This window comes from Xyrauchen texanus, chromosome 16 (genome assembly GCF_025860055.1).
Source record: "Xyrauchen texanus isolate HMW12.3.18 chromosome 16, RBS_HiC_50CHRs, whole genome shotgun sequence".
NCBI classification, from domain to species: domain Eukaryota; kingdom Metazoa; phylum Chordata; class Actinopteri; order Cypriniformes; family Catostomidae; genus Xyrauchen; species Xyrauchen texanus.
Window position 1 is genome coordinate 31,653,688 of NC_068291.1, and position 16,993 is coordinate 31,670,680.

At 36.3% G+C, this 16,993-nt stretch overlaps 1 protein-coding gene across 1 annotated transcript in view; it reads left to right on the top strand.

Moving 5' to 3' along the window:
- The window catches only part of atp6v1ba (ATPase, H+ transporting, lysosomal, V1 subunit B, member a), a 28,819-nt gene extending 13,406 nt beyond the window's left edge, over positions 1–15,413 (top strand). The window contains exons 6-14 of the mRNA XM_052145338.1: positions 358–497; positions 5,514–5,615; positions 6,303–6,400; positions 7,744–7,867; positions 10,747–10,897; positions 11,990–12,072; positions 12,257–12,361; positions 12,468–12,597; positions 14,277–15,413. Coding sequence (XP_052001298.1) covers positions 358–497; positions 5,514–5,615; positions 6,303–6,400; positions 7,744–7,867; positions 10,747–10,897; positions 11,990–12,072; positions 12,257–12,361; positions 12,468–12,597; positions 14,277–14,428 — 1,085 coding nt within the window. The 3' untranslated portion in view covers positions 14,429–15,413. The remainder of the gene's footprint in view (positions 1–357; positions 498–5,513; positions 5,616–6,302; positions 6,401–7,743; positions 7,868–10,746; positions 10,898–11,989; positions 12,073–12,256; positions 12,362–12,467; positions 12,598–14,276) is intronic.
- Positions 15,414–16,993: the final 1,580 nt, after the last annotated feature.

Below are 16,993 nucleotides of genomic sequence, written 5' to 3' on the forward strand. Positions count from 1 at the left end.
GTTGTTAAAAGGCCAGCATGTTAGAATATTTAAAAAATACTTAAAATTCCAGCTTGATGGTATTTGTATATTTTAAGGTGTAATGGGAATTTTTGTGTCCTTTTTTTAAGCCATTTACTTACCTCATGACTCTGATTTCACACAAAGGGAAAATGTAAAGCAACAAACCCTTACCCAACTCACTGTCTCCACAGAAACCCCACAGAGTGAAATCAGCTATTTCGTTAGCCCTCCTTTTTTTTCTTTTTTTTTTTTTTATGATTTTTTATATGATTTTATAAATTTGCAAAGTATTAGATACATTTTCCTGCTCCGGTGAGCTCACTAGACATCTTTTTACCTTTTGACCCCTTGTAGGTCAGCCCATCAACCCTCAGTGTCGTATCTACCCGGAGGAGATGATCCAGACTGGCATCTCGGCTATTGACGGCATGAACAGCATTGCTCGTGGACAGAAGATCCCCATCTTTAGTGCCGCTGGACTGCCGCATAATGAGGTATGTTCAACAGTACAGGAAGTTCATTACCTGACATGGCAGGTTTAAGAGCTACACCTGACATGGTTTTCTCATGAATACATTAGAGGTTGACTGATTTGGGTTTTGCTGATGCTGTTATATAGAAAAGCAGAATAGAATACAATTTAATGATAACTTTACATTAGACAAACTGAATTCCTGAAATTAAATGAACACTACTTTTAAATGAAACTGCATATCATACTGTGACAGTTTTTATTAACGTTTCTTTTACATTCAGCTAGCCAGATTTTTAGCTGAGGTAACTTTCTTTGAAATGCACTCCAATAATGTGTCTGTCTTTATCCAGAGCCCAATTCAGGAACACAAGATACAATACAGACCATGCTGCTTGCCAGTCTGTTTTTAATTATACAAATTAAATCATGAGGGATTTACATAAATGTTCTTATTCAAGGTGGTGTGGTCAAATTTGGCACCTTTATTGTACAGCTTTAAAGCAGCTGCGGTGGCTTTTTGATTTCAGCTGATTTCACTCTGTGGGGTTTCTGTGGAGACAGTGAGTTGGGTAAGGGTTTGTTGCTTTACATTTTACATTTACATTTGTGTGAATGCAGGAGGAACTGGTATGATTTCAAGAGTAAGATAACAAAACCAACCACTTAGCACTGATCAATACATGCTGTACATGCTATAGGTCAGCTGGTTTGTTTGGTGCCAAGGTAAATAGGATGTTTTTGCTGTATTCTTATGATTCACAAATTATTCTTGAACCATAAATTGATTTCTAAAACTTTCAAATAACAGAGGCAGAGGTTGCAATCAATTCCTTTATGAATAGTATGGTATTAGATGCCACATGGAGAGAAGTGTGTGCGCTTTAAAACACTGGACTGAAATGTTTCTTATGACCTTTAAAAAATCTTTTGATCTGAAGGCGTATTCTTAAATGTTTGTAATGAGTTTTGTAGCCAAAAAATATAATTGTGCCACCATATTATTTTTTTTCATTATAAAACAAAAATTTGTGAAAAATAAGTTTCTGAAATTGATTATTTGGACAAAATAATAAAGGGAAGCGGCCAATAAGTGCCCATAGTTGGGACCTTCTTCAATAGTGTTTAAAAAGCATCCCAGGGTGATACCTCAAGAAGTTGGTCGAGAAAATGTGACTACTTTGAAGATGCTAAAATATAACCGTTTTTATTTATTTTGGATTTTGTTAGGCACCGCATAATTCCCATAGTTCCATTTATGTTATTCCATGGTTTTGATGGCTTAACTAGTATTCTAAAATGTGAAAACAAAAAAAATAATTATAATAAATAATGAGTGTTTCAAATCTTCATAACGGTAGTGTGTGTATAAATTGGATAATAGCCTATACCATACAATGCACTGAGGGAGAGCGCTCTAATAATAATAAATAATACAATGGCTTTTGTTAATGGCTAGAAGGATGTTCTATGAAAACAACAACATATGTTTTTGTTATAAACAGCTTACTTGGATTTTATGCTTTTCTGTTCATGGATGGAATACCGAATTGATGGATGGATTGACAGATGAATACACACTTTACCCTTAAACATACTGCTGTGCCTTGTTTGTTATGCCCACCAGCTATGACTGTATATGACTCAGAATTTGCTAAACCTTCCTGCATTCAGAATGGAAAATGAATGTAATAACCCACAACATGAGCTGTTAAAGAGATAAGACTGTCTTGTATTGTTTTAAGAGATGGAAGCTTAATATTGCTAGAAAAGATAATTTGCTAGTCCCTAGAGTCCAGTTTAGTGTTTACTGTAAAGTTGTTCATAGTAATATTGTCATATCATTTCTAAATCTTGATGCAATCGTTTTATAAAAAAAAATTATAATATTGTACCTTCTTGGAAAACCAGGATATTATTTAAAATTAACACTCATGTTTGACCCGGGAGAGATAGATAATAATTTTTAAATGCTACATCGTTTATAGTACAGGAATCAAATTGTGAGCTTTGTCAAGATTTTCAAAATACACAGAATATTTTTTTTTTATTTTGTTTTTCCCATATTTCTTAATAAAATTGTTTAAGATATAACCATTTTTTTTTTCTTTTGCATTCGCGGGTCAATGGTTTAACCCTGGTGTCAATGTGCACATGATATTATGTAGATATTTTTGTACATCTATGAATAATATTTGTACTTCTAAGCACTTCACTTACATTTTAGCCTCTTTCCCATACTCTCTCACACAATTTTTCATCTCTCACTGGGACTGCATCTTGTTTACAAACATGCACGCACACACATACAGTCACACACAGACATGTACACATTCCTGTACAAAACAAACATGACAGATGTAACAAACATAACAAATACACTGCAGCCATCTGATGCCAAACCAGCTTGCAGCATACTCGCTCATGCTTTCATGAGAGAGAGAGAGAGAGAGAGAGAGAGAGAGAGAGAGAGAGAGAGAGGTGTGTGTGTGTGTGTTTTTTCATTTTGAGTCATATAATTTATTATGCTGTTGTGACGAGGAGGAGGTCGTGAATCAGCTGATCAGCGGGAGAGCGAGATAAAGGGGAGCCAGAGATGCCCATTTGAGAGGGAGACTGAACTGTTACAGTAATGCTGAAATCCCTGGCGGATGGCAGTGTTGAGGACTCCGCAACTGCACATCACTCCTCCCTGCCGTGTTTCGGCACTGCTGTAACAGTTCAAGAATGGGCACGGAGGAGGCAGGAACCGTCTGAACAGTCAACATAAAGGTTTAATTATATAAATTAACTTAAAACAAGATAAAAAACATAAACGAACACACACATGCTGTGCCTCTCTCTCAAGCTGGCCTCTCCGGCTCGCTTTCCCACTGATCAACTGCTAAATTATTCAGTCTATTGGACAATTATTGTTTATTGTTTTAGTATAGTGGCAGTTAAGAGAATAAAGCTATAGTGATTGTCAGTTATGTCAAGGTCGAATAGCATGAACTTCCAGCAACCGAAGTGTAAAGTGGGTTTCAGTGTCTCGCTAATGAAGGCACTGTGCTCTTGCCGTTTGAGTGATATAAAAAGTTTCTCATTTCATTAAACAGGAGTCGTAGGGTCACAGCTGATATAAATTAACTTAAAACAAGATAAAACATAAACAAACAGACACGCATGCTGCGTGGCCATGTGCGTCTCTCTCAGACTGATCTCTCTGTCTCCCCTTTATCTTGCTCTCCCTCTGATCAACTGATTCAACGGCGACCATGCGGGGTACGCCCTCCTCCTCGTCACAGCTGTCTTAACCCCTAAAATTTGCCCTCTGCAATTATTTTGCTACTTTAACATTTTCTTAGTGAATGTTGTGTCCTGTCAGTTATTAACAGATAGTAGTTAAACAAAGGAATGAGAAAGTGTAGGTCAAATGTATAAAATATCTCAAATGTTTTATTTAAATGGCATATCGTTCCAATTTAAAGATATTTATTTTAAATGTATTTTATCTTAGACTCAGTAGCAAAAATAATTTAATTGCATAATTTGTTTTTGCCAAATAGCCTAACCTTAAATCTCAGAAGATGTCTCTTTATTATAATGATTTTTGGAATTTCTACTTTGGCTACAAATATACAGAAACATTGTGAAAGATTAATATTTGGAAAAACTGCTCTGTAAGAAGAAATTAAAAGGAAATTTTTGAGGATCTATATTTCCAGTGGCTCTTGCTGACTAAATTATTCAGTCTATTGGCCAATTATTGTTTATTGTTTTTAGTATAGAGGCAGTTAAGAGAATAAAGCTATAGTGTTTGTCAGTTATGAAAATATATGATCAAAAGCATAGGTTGAATTGCATGAACTTCCAACAACCAAAGTGTAAAGTGGGTTTTAGTGTCTCGCTAATGAAGGCACTGTGCTCTTGCTGTTGGAGTAATATAAAAAGTTTCTCGTTTCATTAAACAGGAGTCGTGGGGTCAGTCGGCTTTATCCCCTCAGAGAAACAGGTGTTCAGGGTTAGAGTTCAGGCAGGGGTCAGGCCGGATTAGACGTCGAGGGCCATTACATTAAGTGATAAGCGTGAAATTCCTCATGCTTATAATCGTAATATCTTTGTCATATATATATATATATGTGTGTGTGTGTGTGTGTGTGTGTTTGCAACAAAGACAAAGATCCCCCATTTAGCCTTAACAGACTGTAGGGGCAAGTGCTGTTAGCGAGCACCTATGAAGGCCGGAACGGTACACGAGGGGGTGGGTGGCCAGCACCACGCCCGACCGCCTTTGTCTCCCCAGTGGCGATGTTTTACACACCGCACCAGGTACTCATTTTAGGCTGAGTCGACCTAGGGGAGGCCCGGGACCGGTTCAGATAATCGTCACTGGTGTTGGCCATGAGCGGGAATCGAACTCGGGTCACCAGGTTCAGATAGCGCTAACTGCTCAACATGCATATACATATATACATATGTATATATATATATATATATATATATATATATATATATATATATATATATATATATATATATATATATATATATACACACACACACACATACAGTATATTCAGTAAATGGGCTTCTCAAAATAAATTGGTGTTCATTTTAATCATATAGTTTGTTATATTCAAAATGTTTTACATGTATTAAAAATAATATAGTTTCAAACATTTGTATTTCTTATATTTTTCCTTATCTAACCAATTGTGTGTTTAGGAATTTCAATTAAAAAAAAATATTTTCTGAAATGTGTGAATATGTACAATAATAGCCCAAAATATATTCTTCCAGAGCTGTCACACATCCGTGAATGTTTATCCTGTACCTAAAGTATTTAACTGCTAGTTAATGACATGTACTTTTAAATTAGAATTCCCATTCATGGAAAACAAATGCCAGGGAAATATGAAATTATTTCCGTCCTAAAGTCCTGGAAAGCAATACTGGAATGGTAGTTCAAGCAGTATTCTGGGTTCAATACCAGTAAAGCTTAATCAGCATAATTTTTGGCATAATGTTTTTTTGGTTTTGACTTTTTGACTTTTAGATTGCTGCTCAGATCTGTCGTCAGGCTGGTTTGGTGCAGAAATCAAAAGATGTGATGGACTACAGTGCTGAGAACTTTGCCATCGTCTTTGCTGCTATGGGGGTGAGTGCTAGGCTGTTTTATGTATGTGTTTCTTTTTGTTTTGTTGTTGTATAAATAAAGACCATTTCCTATATAAGGCCTTGGATGTTAGTCTTCTTGCATGAATTGTAGGATGCTTGTGTAAAGTGTAAAAATACTCTGAGTGGACAGAATGTGAAATTGTGTACTTTTTTGAGTGAGTTAATGAATGCTGTTCCTCATAGGTGGTTTAATCCTGCTCTTCAACACCACCTTAACCTTCTGCCCTCACATGTCCGCTTACTCTGCAAACCTTTTTTTTTTGTCACCTGAGTGGCTGCAGTCTGTCCTCTCAGACAGGTATTACCTATGTCAGGTGTCAGGTTCACCTGTGTATTCAAGTGTGGAGGGCTTCTATTAACCTGTGTTTGAAATGCCAGTGACCCAACCTTGTGTCCTCTGGCCGCTTGGACCTGGTTTGGACTAATGGCTAATGCATTCACTATTGACTACCTGTAACTCTATATCTTGCTTTCATAGGCAGGGTGGTCAAAATGTTAAACCTATTATATAGAAAAGATGCTGTTCCTCTTGCAGGAAGTGTACTTCAAGGGGTCATTTTGAACTGAATAATGGGCAAACTATACCTGACATAATTTACACAGTTAGAATGATGTCTTAATATTGGTTTGTTCACTGCTTAAGTTTATTTGTTTGTTTAAATCCCAGGTCAACATGGAGACTGCCCGTTTCTTTAAGTCGGACTTTGAGGAAAATGGATCTATGGACAACGTGTGCTTATTCTTGAACCTGGCCAACGATCCTACGTGAGAACTCATTTTAAATTATCTTAAGTATCTTCCTGGCAACAAAACACCTGATTTGTTGTTGTTAAAGTGTCATAAACCCTCCTATTTCAGCATCATTTGTACACCTGCAAGACTTTGTTGGGAGGGTAGTGGGTATTATTATATTTCCTATAATGAAAGTAAACAGGTCAAATACACAATACTTAATTACTCAATACTTAAATGCTCCACAATACAAAAACATAATACATGTTAAAATGACTTTTCTATGGTGCGTATTATCTTACTCCCTATGTCATGAATCAGTATATTTTGAACATTAATATCGGCACTGTCAGTTTGGGAGTCTTATGACTGAATCCTCTGCGACACTATAACGAGGTTGCGCATTTAAATGCAGCTGTTATCATTCAGCAATTTCGTATTCTTCTTCTTAAAACAAAAATAATCTTCTTAAAACAAAAATATTGGGCAATAATGTTAGGCAAGACAAAAGTTACAGAGAACTGTTGAGGAGAGAGAGAATGAAACGGGCAAGCACTTTAACATTATGAGCTCGAACGCATCTATCACGGCTCTGATATGCGAACCGTTTAAATGAAACTGTTCCACACCCGACTATTATTGTAGTAATACAATGTCACATAATAACAAAACAAACTGTGATAGGTTGTTTACATGTCTGAGACGCTCCTTCACATTGTCAGCGCTCTCGCAGTCTTAAGAAACAAATAGTCCAAACGGGAAAATTTTACATCCGATACGATAATTCAAAAACTCGGAATATCGGCCAATTTTTTGGCCTCGCCGATTTATCGGTCGACCACTAATTACAATATTCGTTAAGACATATCCTTTTTTATATTCCACATTAGAAAGAAAGTGATTTCAATTTGGAATTACATGAGGGTGAGTTAATTATGACAGAATTTTTGTTTTCGTATTAAATATTCCTTAGAGTTTAAGCAGTTTTTAATGTATGAGAAAAATAAGGTCTTTGGGTAACATGAAGATACTTTTTTGTTACCCAACCTGTTTTGTTCTACAACATAAATTTACAACAGTACTATAAGTACTACCAGGATTATCCCATTGATAATAAACTGTTTTACGCACGTCATGTGCCCTTGATGGTATAGTGTCTTTCAAGGAATGTTACCCACAGACCTTATTTAAATTGAAATCGAAAATTTTTCTAAAAACTCATTAAAATTCCCAAGGAAACCAATAGCTAATTTTCCTTGCAAGTTGGCCTTTAAATTTACGTCATGACTGACCATCTCTATTGATTTTATTCAGTGTATTTTGTAAAACATGCATTGTCTCATGCTACCTTATGTATTTTCTAAATGTCTCTGTAGTATTGAACGAATCATCACCCCACGTCTGGCATTGACTACGGCGGAGTATCTGGCCTATCAGTGTGAGAAACACGTGCTGGTTATCCTCACGGACATGAGCTCTTATGCAGAAGCTCTGAGAGAGGTAAGGAGGATTTGATGTCTATTAATAATTTCCCAGAACAAATGGTGTCCTAGTTTGCTAAAATGTCCATTTGGAGACCATAAAACAATTGGTTTGTGAGAGCAATCACAGTGGGTTTTATTGACAGATGGTCAAGATATCAAGACTTAGGGAATGTTACTTTCTCAGTTTGACAAAAATGTTCTTATGTTTGTACGCTTTTTGAAAAATCTTGCAGTGGTGAATTCATCCATTTCAACCATGTTGGTCGAAGGTCTCCTTTAGAAAGATATATTGCACTTGTACTTGCACCCTCATATAAACTGTTCCTGTTGTCAGTGTATTGCTTCGAAAAGCATTCAATGGAGATGTAGTTTTTTTCTATTAGATGCAGAGCTACAACACCATTCTCTGCTTTGTAGGGATTTTCCAGTGCCCTGTTTCTTGTTGTAACAAGTTGTTTGGTATATGAAACTTCAGAACTGCTTAATCAGAATTGACCTTGTGATGTAAAAAATAACGTCTCTCTCTGTCTGATCCCTTATCGTTTTATGATTTACTAACAATTGTAAGATGTGCTTCATTTGCTAGATTCACTTAAAGCACATTTATTTCGAATCATCTTAGTGGTGTATCCTATATAACAACCTTTTTACTTTCTCTCAGCTCTGATTACCAATAAAAGTAGTTTTGTGTGCACAGGGCTACTTGATATCATATTTCAACTGTATGCCAGTGATCAAACAGACAACCGTGTGAACAGCTATAAAAGAGCACAGTCTCCCGTAACAAAAGCATAGTAACCTGCTCTTGACATTTGGAACAGTGTTTGAGCAAAGGACAGTGTCACGGTTAGTATTGTGTTTCCGGTGTAATTTATGTTTAAGAGCCACCGTGTCCAATCATAATGAATGGATTTCAGTACCATCTGCCAAGCGTAAGGAGCATTTAAACTCATTGTTAAAGAGAAAACCCACATACTCCACTCGACTTTGTGCACAAACCAAGAATATGGCTGTATTTTAAATGGAATGCTAGCATACTGCATACATTTATAGTATAGTAACATGCAATAGTATGTTAAATAGTACACAGTGTGCAACTTTAAACATTTAAAGTTGTAGCATGGTACATTAATGTTGTCACATGACCTGCTGCATTTTTAATTTAGAGTGGCATCTTATTTTCACCTGTGAAATATCTGCCCTTTTGGAAGTCCAATCAAATTGGTCCTGAAAGAGATGACAAAAAAAAAGTATACCGCTTTGTCACACTGAAAATGGAAGGTGAGGTTAAATATATTGCAATATGTGCACACAGTGTGCTCTGGTTGTATACTGCACATTTTGGCAAATCTAGTAGGGTATTTTGTGCATACAACAAATGTGCATTCTATGCACAGTACACATACTGCAAAAATTGTACGAGTAGTATGGAAACCACAATTCTGAACATACCATTCGATACAAACCAAACCAGTGGTACAAGAATCAAGCAGAAGACAAGCACAAAATATAATTTGTGCAGTAATCATAACATCAGTTCTGAAAGAGAAAGAGTGGAAAAGCTGCATTCCATGATGTTCCTCAGCCTCACAGATGCCTTAAGTTAATTATTCTCAGATGCTCAGTATGAGAGAAAGAGGTTTTTTTTTTTGTTTGGCTTCCCTTTTCTGGCACCATCTCCTTTTTTCCTCCCTCATACCACTGATTATCGTTTTTGTGCAATGAATATGTTTTGATGTCTGAATGTGTCAAACACATAATACTCATTCTAAGTAGTTTGCGTGCATGTGAAAGGACCATTGCTTACTGCCTTTGTGAAGCTATAACCTTGGGATACATTCAGTCCTATCAGAGCTGCCTGCTTTGGCTTCTTTGGTAGTCAGACGCATCCAAAAAGCGCCAGGAGCATTAATATTTAACTTCCTCTCCTATTCAGCCTGGGAAAGGTTAGGCTAAGAACAGAATTGGTGGTTTAGGAGTATTTGAAACTCTTTAACCTTGGTAGAAAATCTGAGTGTATTTTCTACTTAATAAAGTGTATCAGTGTGTGGATGTAGCAAATAAAGGGGAGATTAATGGTAATGATTTCCATAGATCATTCGGTACAGATGTCACTGCCCTAATTCATCCTTTTCTTACACCATTGGTTGAGTAATTGCTGCTTTGTCAGTAATTCATGCTTAAATATACAGAGCAATGTTTTGAAAGCACTGTTAGGCTGCAGTGTTTACACTTCTTGAGGCAATCAACCTTCCAATGACACAATTATAGTTAGTAGTCTGTGCACACTAAAACCAAAATAAGGCATAGTTTTATGTAGTATTATACTAGTTTTTTTATTTTATTATTATTATTATTATATACTTCACCTGTAACTGTCACCTTTAGGCTTTGATAGAGCTCAGCTTATGGGTTATGTTTTTACCAATCAAATGGATTACTTTTTTTTTAAATTATTTTAACCTTCAAGGGATGTATTTGAAGACAAACTCTCAGGTTTGACTGTTCTTAAGTTGGAATTTATGCAAGTGTCAGTAACACTTTATTTTATAGTGTCTGTGTTGCACATTTTACTGTTATTAATTACTTGAGTATTAATAATAAAAATATGCATGCATATGCAAGCAGCTGAACAAAATAATGACACAGTAATTACATGCATTTCATTAGTATTATGCAGTAAATGTAAATACACGTTAACATTAATACTGTAAAATAAAGTGTGTCCCAAGTGTCTCCTGTGACTCATACGTTGTACAACTCATTTCATGATGTAAAACAACTTTTTGTCCCTGTGTGTGTGTGTGTGTGTGTGTGTGTGTGTGTGTGTGTGTGTGTGTGTGTGTGTGTGTGTGTGTGTGTGTGTGTGTGTGTGTGTGTGTGTGTGTGTTGTAGGTGTCTGCTGCCCGTGAAGAGGTGCCTGGTCGTCGTGGTTTCCCAGGTTACATGTATACTGATCTTGCTACAATCTACGAGCGCGCTGGTAGAGTGGAAGGCAGAAATGGATCAATCACTCAAATCCCCATTCTGACCATGCCTAATGATGGTGGGCACACATGCGTTCACACTTCAGTCACACACAAGGCAATTCTTACAAAACCTGTCAAGAAAATGCCACAGTCATATTTAAGCCCAAATCGATACAGAAACAAATGAAATTATCTATTTTGATAAAGGAAACGATGCCTACATTTGAGACCATTAAAGGAATATTTCGGGTTCAATTCAAGTCAGGCCTCATTCACTTCTGTTGTAAGTGCCTTACTGTAACCATGTTTTGCTTTTTATATATATATATATATAAAGAAAAAGAGGAACTAGTCAAAATTATTTTTGTGGTAATCAACATTATGCCACAAATTCTGTTGATTGAGCTTTACTTGTATTGAACCCAGAATATTGTTAAAATATTTTTTTCCTTTCTGGCATTATTTACCACCCAATTCTCATTACCATAACTCATCCAGATAGTTTTCATGATGATTCTCATTACCGTAACACTCATTTGTTATGGTATTACTGGAGTACTAATGTATAAATTCTTTACAACTTATATATATCATTTTTTTGTAATGACAATATCATAATGGCCATCACACCCATTCTCACAACTCTCACACTTTATTCTCAGATAGAATTATCTATAAGATTTACTTCATCACTTTTCATCTATTATACAGGTAAGAAAGAGCCAGAATCAGGCTGATTGTGGACAGTAGAGAAAACGTTCACATCTTTATTTTGTGTTCTGGCCAGACACCGTAACTAGTAATCTTGATGGCTTTGGTTACTATAGAAACATCCTTGTGAAGGACCTGTGTGTGTTTCTGAATAGGTCTTTCCCATTATAGCAGCACTAGGAAACCACAATCTCTTTTTCGTTCAGTCTTTTTCTCACTGTTGGACCCTCTATCTCGATAACTCTGTCTCTTCACTGCCCAACACACAAAATTGCTATACTGGTTATAGTCTTCAGATTTAATCAAAGACAGCAACTGACATGTTTTTTGTAAAACCTTTTTTTTGTTATATAGTATATAAACTGGCAAAAAAATTTCATTCATTGGATGCAGTTTTGACCAAGCATTAAAAAAACAATATAAAAAAGCTAAAATATTTTTATTTCATGTCAATACAGATATCACCCACCCAATTCCTGATCTGACGGGGTACATCACAGAGGGACAGGTTTATGTAGACCGACAACTGCATAACCGACAGGTGAGAAGTTTCAAGAGTCATAATAGACAAGTAAAACATTTTTTATGAAATCATCTGCAAAGACACACACACATGGTTTTTTAGGATTTACATTTATAAAGTTTAAGTTAAAATAAAACTTTAGTGCTCAAAATGCTCAATTGATTTTTTTTCTTTTTTTTTTTTCCTCAACTTTTTTCTAAAGATTTATCCTCCCATCAATGTACTGCCGTCTCTCTCTCGTTTGATGAAATCTGCTATTGGAGAGGGAATGACTCGCAAGGATCATGCTGATGTCTCTAACCAACTGGTAAACATGTTGAGCTATGCGTATTGTTTACTTTAAGATAAAAGAGTATGTTGGCTAATGATGATAATGTTTACCGTTTGTCTCTATGTTCCTCTCTCTTTCACAGTATGCATGTTATGCCATTGGTAAAGATGTTCAGGCCATGAAAGCGGTGGTGGGTGAGGAAGCTTTGACCCCTGATGATCTGTTGTACCTGGAGTTCCTACAAAAGTTTGAGAAGAACTTCATTGCTCAAGGTACAATCTCTTGCTCCTGTTTTAGGCTTGCTTGCTTTAGGTATAGGATTCTAGACCTGTAATTTAAATTTAAAAGGATAGTTCACCCAATAATGAAAGTTCTCTCATCAGTTACTCATCCTCATCCCATCCCAGATGTGGATGACTTTCTTCTGCTGAACACAAACAAAGCTTTATAGAAGAATATCTCAGCTCTGTAGGTCCATACAATGCAAGGGAATGGTGACCAAAACATTCAAACTCAAAAAAGCACAATGGCAGCATAAACAATAATCCATATTACTCCAGTGGTTAAATCCATATCTTCAGAAGCAATGTGAAATGTGTTGGTGAGAAACAGATAAATATATAAGTCTTTTTTTTCTATAAATCTCCACTTTCACATTCTGAAAGTGAAAGTGGAGATTTATACCAAAACAAGTATTGTAATATTGATCTGTTTCTCACTCAAAATGATTGCAATGCTTCAGAAGACATTAATTTAACCACTGGAGTTATATGGATTACTTTTATGCTGCCTTTGTGATTTTGGAGCTTGAAAGGTCTGGTCACCATTCACCTGAATTGTGTGGACCTACAGAGCTGAGATCCTAAAAATCTATGTTTGTGTTAAGCAGATGAAAGTAAGTCATACACATCTGGGATGGCATCAAAGTGAGGAAATGATGAGAGAATTTTCATTTTTGGATGAACTATCCATTTAATGGCAATTAAAATTTTAAAGGAACTTCTCAAGGCTTTCCCGCTGTGCTCCAGTTAGGAAACCTACAAATAGGCAATCGTTTCAAAAACTTCCTCTGCTTAACTAAATTATTTTCTCAGCATAGTAAACTATAAATAAAGATAAATTATATTTAATTTTCCTCTAACCAAGCTATGCCACCAACCTCCAGAATTCCAGAATTAGGATGCTGACAGTGTGCGCGCATTTTTCTATTATGGTATATTCCATTTTAATACTCTGTATCGGAAGCCACTTGGTGGTATTTCTGTCCGCCACTTCTCTTGCTCTGCCGCAATGCACTTTCACCCCACTGAATGTTCTTCTGAATACTGCTGCTCTTCAGTGAGGCAGAAGGTGCAAGGCCCTCCATCTCCAAAAACCCTCCACTTCACTTTCAAAAAAGCACATGTACATCTTTCACATTGATCACAGCCTTATTTTGGGGAAGAAATCTCTCCACTGCCTTTGTGTGCTCACACAATCACTGTGTCATTACCATCACTGGTAGAAAAGGACATTGTCTACATTCCACCAACACATTTTGGACTGAAATAATCTGTTATTGCTTCTATTTACTGAGAACAAAACATGAATTCACTCAACATTGTTTATGCAACAATAAAATGTTTCCTTCTTGTAAAGCAATTTTCTGTTGTTTAACTAAAACATGACATGAATTAAGTTGAGTCGGGCTGTGGTTTTGATATGGTATTTTTTTATGCCAAATACAAGGCTATAGAAAATATATCTTTTGAAAGCAGTGCATTCCATTGCATTCAGTATATTCTGTTTATTTTATTTTTTTATTATAGTCTGTCTTTTATCTCTGTATTTGTGTTTTCTATGCTTGCACACTTTCAGAACTTTTTTTGTGTGTGGCAGAGATGTTGGTGAAACATATAGGTATGAAGTAATTGGACTTTTCTGAAGTGTGTGTGTGTATCAATTTTTCTAGGTCCCTATGACAACAGAACTGTGTTCGAGACTCTAGACATTGGTTGGCAGCTGCTCCGAATCTTCCCCAAAGAAATGCTGAAGAGAATTCCTCAGAGCACACTGTCCGAGTTCTACCCGAGAGAGTCTGCTGCCCGCCACAGCACCTCTTAAGGCCTAAACACCTTCAGGAGGCTTAGGCCAAAGGTCACATGACCTGTGCACCCCCAAAATCTCCTCTCAGACCCCTGTGTCCACCTTTACTATGATACCGAATACAGTGATGTTAAAATGATTGGGGGTTAACTCTGGGTTATGACATAAATCATATAATGGTTCTATAAACATATAATGTTGTTAAACCAGTGTGTTTTGACCTCCAGAGATTATTCCAGTGTCCCCCATTGTTGTGTTGTACATGTTTGTGTGTATTGCAGTGTGTGGATAAGATGTGTAATTGTGATTGCTGTACTCTGTTTGCTTTTGTTTTGGTTTACTGTTTTGTTTCCAGAGATGCAAACTGTTCTGTAGTTTGTTTCTTTTTTGTTTCATTGTCCCCAAACTAAAGAGAGTGTGTAAAACATTTGAGCTCAAAGTAAAAAATTCAGGGTTGACTTGCACACATTTGTCACAAACATCACTGAAGCATTATACGCACACCATAAACACACATCATACCAGATTTCCAAACATTCCAATGTAATAATTATGGCTATTTGGTTTACCTTCAAACTAGTTAATAATAGCCAGTCACTGAAGATATTTGTTTTTATTTATTTTTAATGTAAAAAAAAATTATAATAATGAAAGCCTGAACACCGAACGTAGTTTCTGGTAAGATGACAGACAGGTAATTATAGGTGTTGATTGATCATATAGTGTGTGGCTGTCACTGACAGGGTTATTTGCCTTTAGAGTAGGATAGAGGATGTTTTCAGCAGCTGTGCTTTCAAATATACAAGTTTGTGCTGTGATGCAAGAATAATTAAACAACCTCTTATTCTGTGCATAAACGTGTTTTACCTGTGTTGATTGCAGTCCTGTCAAACCTCTCAGATGAATTAAATTATATTATTATTGTGACTGACAGATTGATTTGTTTATTGTCATAATATTTGCATATTTTTCTTAAAGCGAGTGAAAATACCATTGATTTGCTGTTGTTTTTGTGGGAGAAGTCTTTCAAAAATAGTTACTACACAGTAAAATCTAATTAGTTGAGCTTTAATTTTTTTTAAGACAATTGGTCTGCATGCTTTTTCTTAGTAAACACTTATTTGGCTCAAGTAAAGTGAACTTAATTATTTAAGTACATTTAACTAGTTACAAGTAAACTATAGTTTAATTATTTAAATTGAGTTATAGCGCATCTTATGCAGGATAAGACAAGTTATGACTGGACTACCCATAAGACTCATTGGATTCTCCTCAGTACCTCTTAGTGCACATAAATATGCACTTTCTGTAAAGAACAATTGAGTAGAGTGGTAACATTCACCCTAATGATGACTTCACACAAATCACAACTATCAACCAGCTACAATAAAAATATATATAGATTTGTGTGTGTGTGTATATATATATATATATATATATAAACAGTGTCTCACAAAAGTGAGTACACCTCACATTTTTGTAAATATTTGATTATATCTTTTCATGTGACAACACTGAAGAAATGACACTTTATACAATGTAAAGTAGTGAGTGTACAGCTTGTATAACAGTGTAAATTTGCTGTCCCCTCAAAATAACTCACACCGCTGGCAACAAAAGTGAGTACACCCCTTACTGAAAATGTCCAAATTAATAATAATAATAATAGCTTTTATTTATATTTATAGGCGCCTTTCAAGACTCTCAAGGAAACCTTACAGACATAATCAATTTTACAATAAGAAAAGATAATAACCTAAAATCACAAATATAAATGTGCATTATCATAGGAATATATACAGTCACAAAGAGTTATTTGTAGTAACCTAATTTAAAAAGGTGGATTTTGGAGGAGGGACTTGAAAGTGGAAAGACGATCACAATAACGGATATCTGGCCGTAAAGAAATTACCAGATTGGGCCCAATTAGCAATTTTCCCTATCCGGTGTCATGTGACTTGTTAGTGTTACAAGGTCTAAGGTGTGAATGGGGAGCAGGTGTGTTAAATTTGGTGTCATCGCTCTCACACTCCCTCAAACTGGTCACTGGAAGTTCAACATGGCACCTCATGGCAAAGAACTCTGAGGAACTGAAAAAAAGAATTGTTGCTCTACATAAAGATGGCCTAGGCTATAAGAAGTTTGCCAAGAGCCTGACACTAAGCTGCAGTGTCGCGGTGGCCAAGACCATACTGCGGTTTAACAGGACAGGTTCCACTCAGAACAGGCCTCGCCATGGTCGACCAAAGAAGTTGAGTGCACGTGCTCAGCGGCATATCCAGAGGTTGTCTTTGGGAAATAGACATATGAGTGCTGCCAGCATTGCTGCAGAGGTTGAAGGTGTGTGTGTGGGGAGGAGGGGGGGGAGGGGTCAGCCTGTCAGTGCTTGGACCATACGCCACACACTGCATCAAATTGGTCTGCATGGCTGTCGTCCCAGAAGGAAGCCTCTTCTAAAGATGATGCACAAGAAAGCCTGCAAACAGTTTGCTGAAGGCAAGCAGACTAAGGACATGGATTACTGGAACCGTGTCCTGTAGTCTGATGAGACCAAGATAAACTTATTTGGTTCAGATGGTGTCA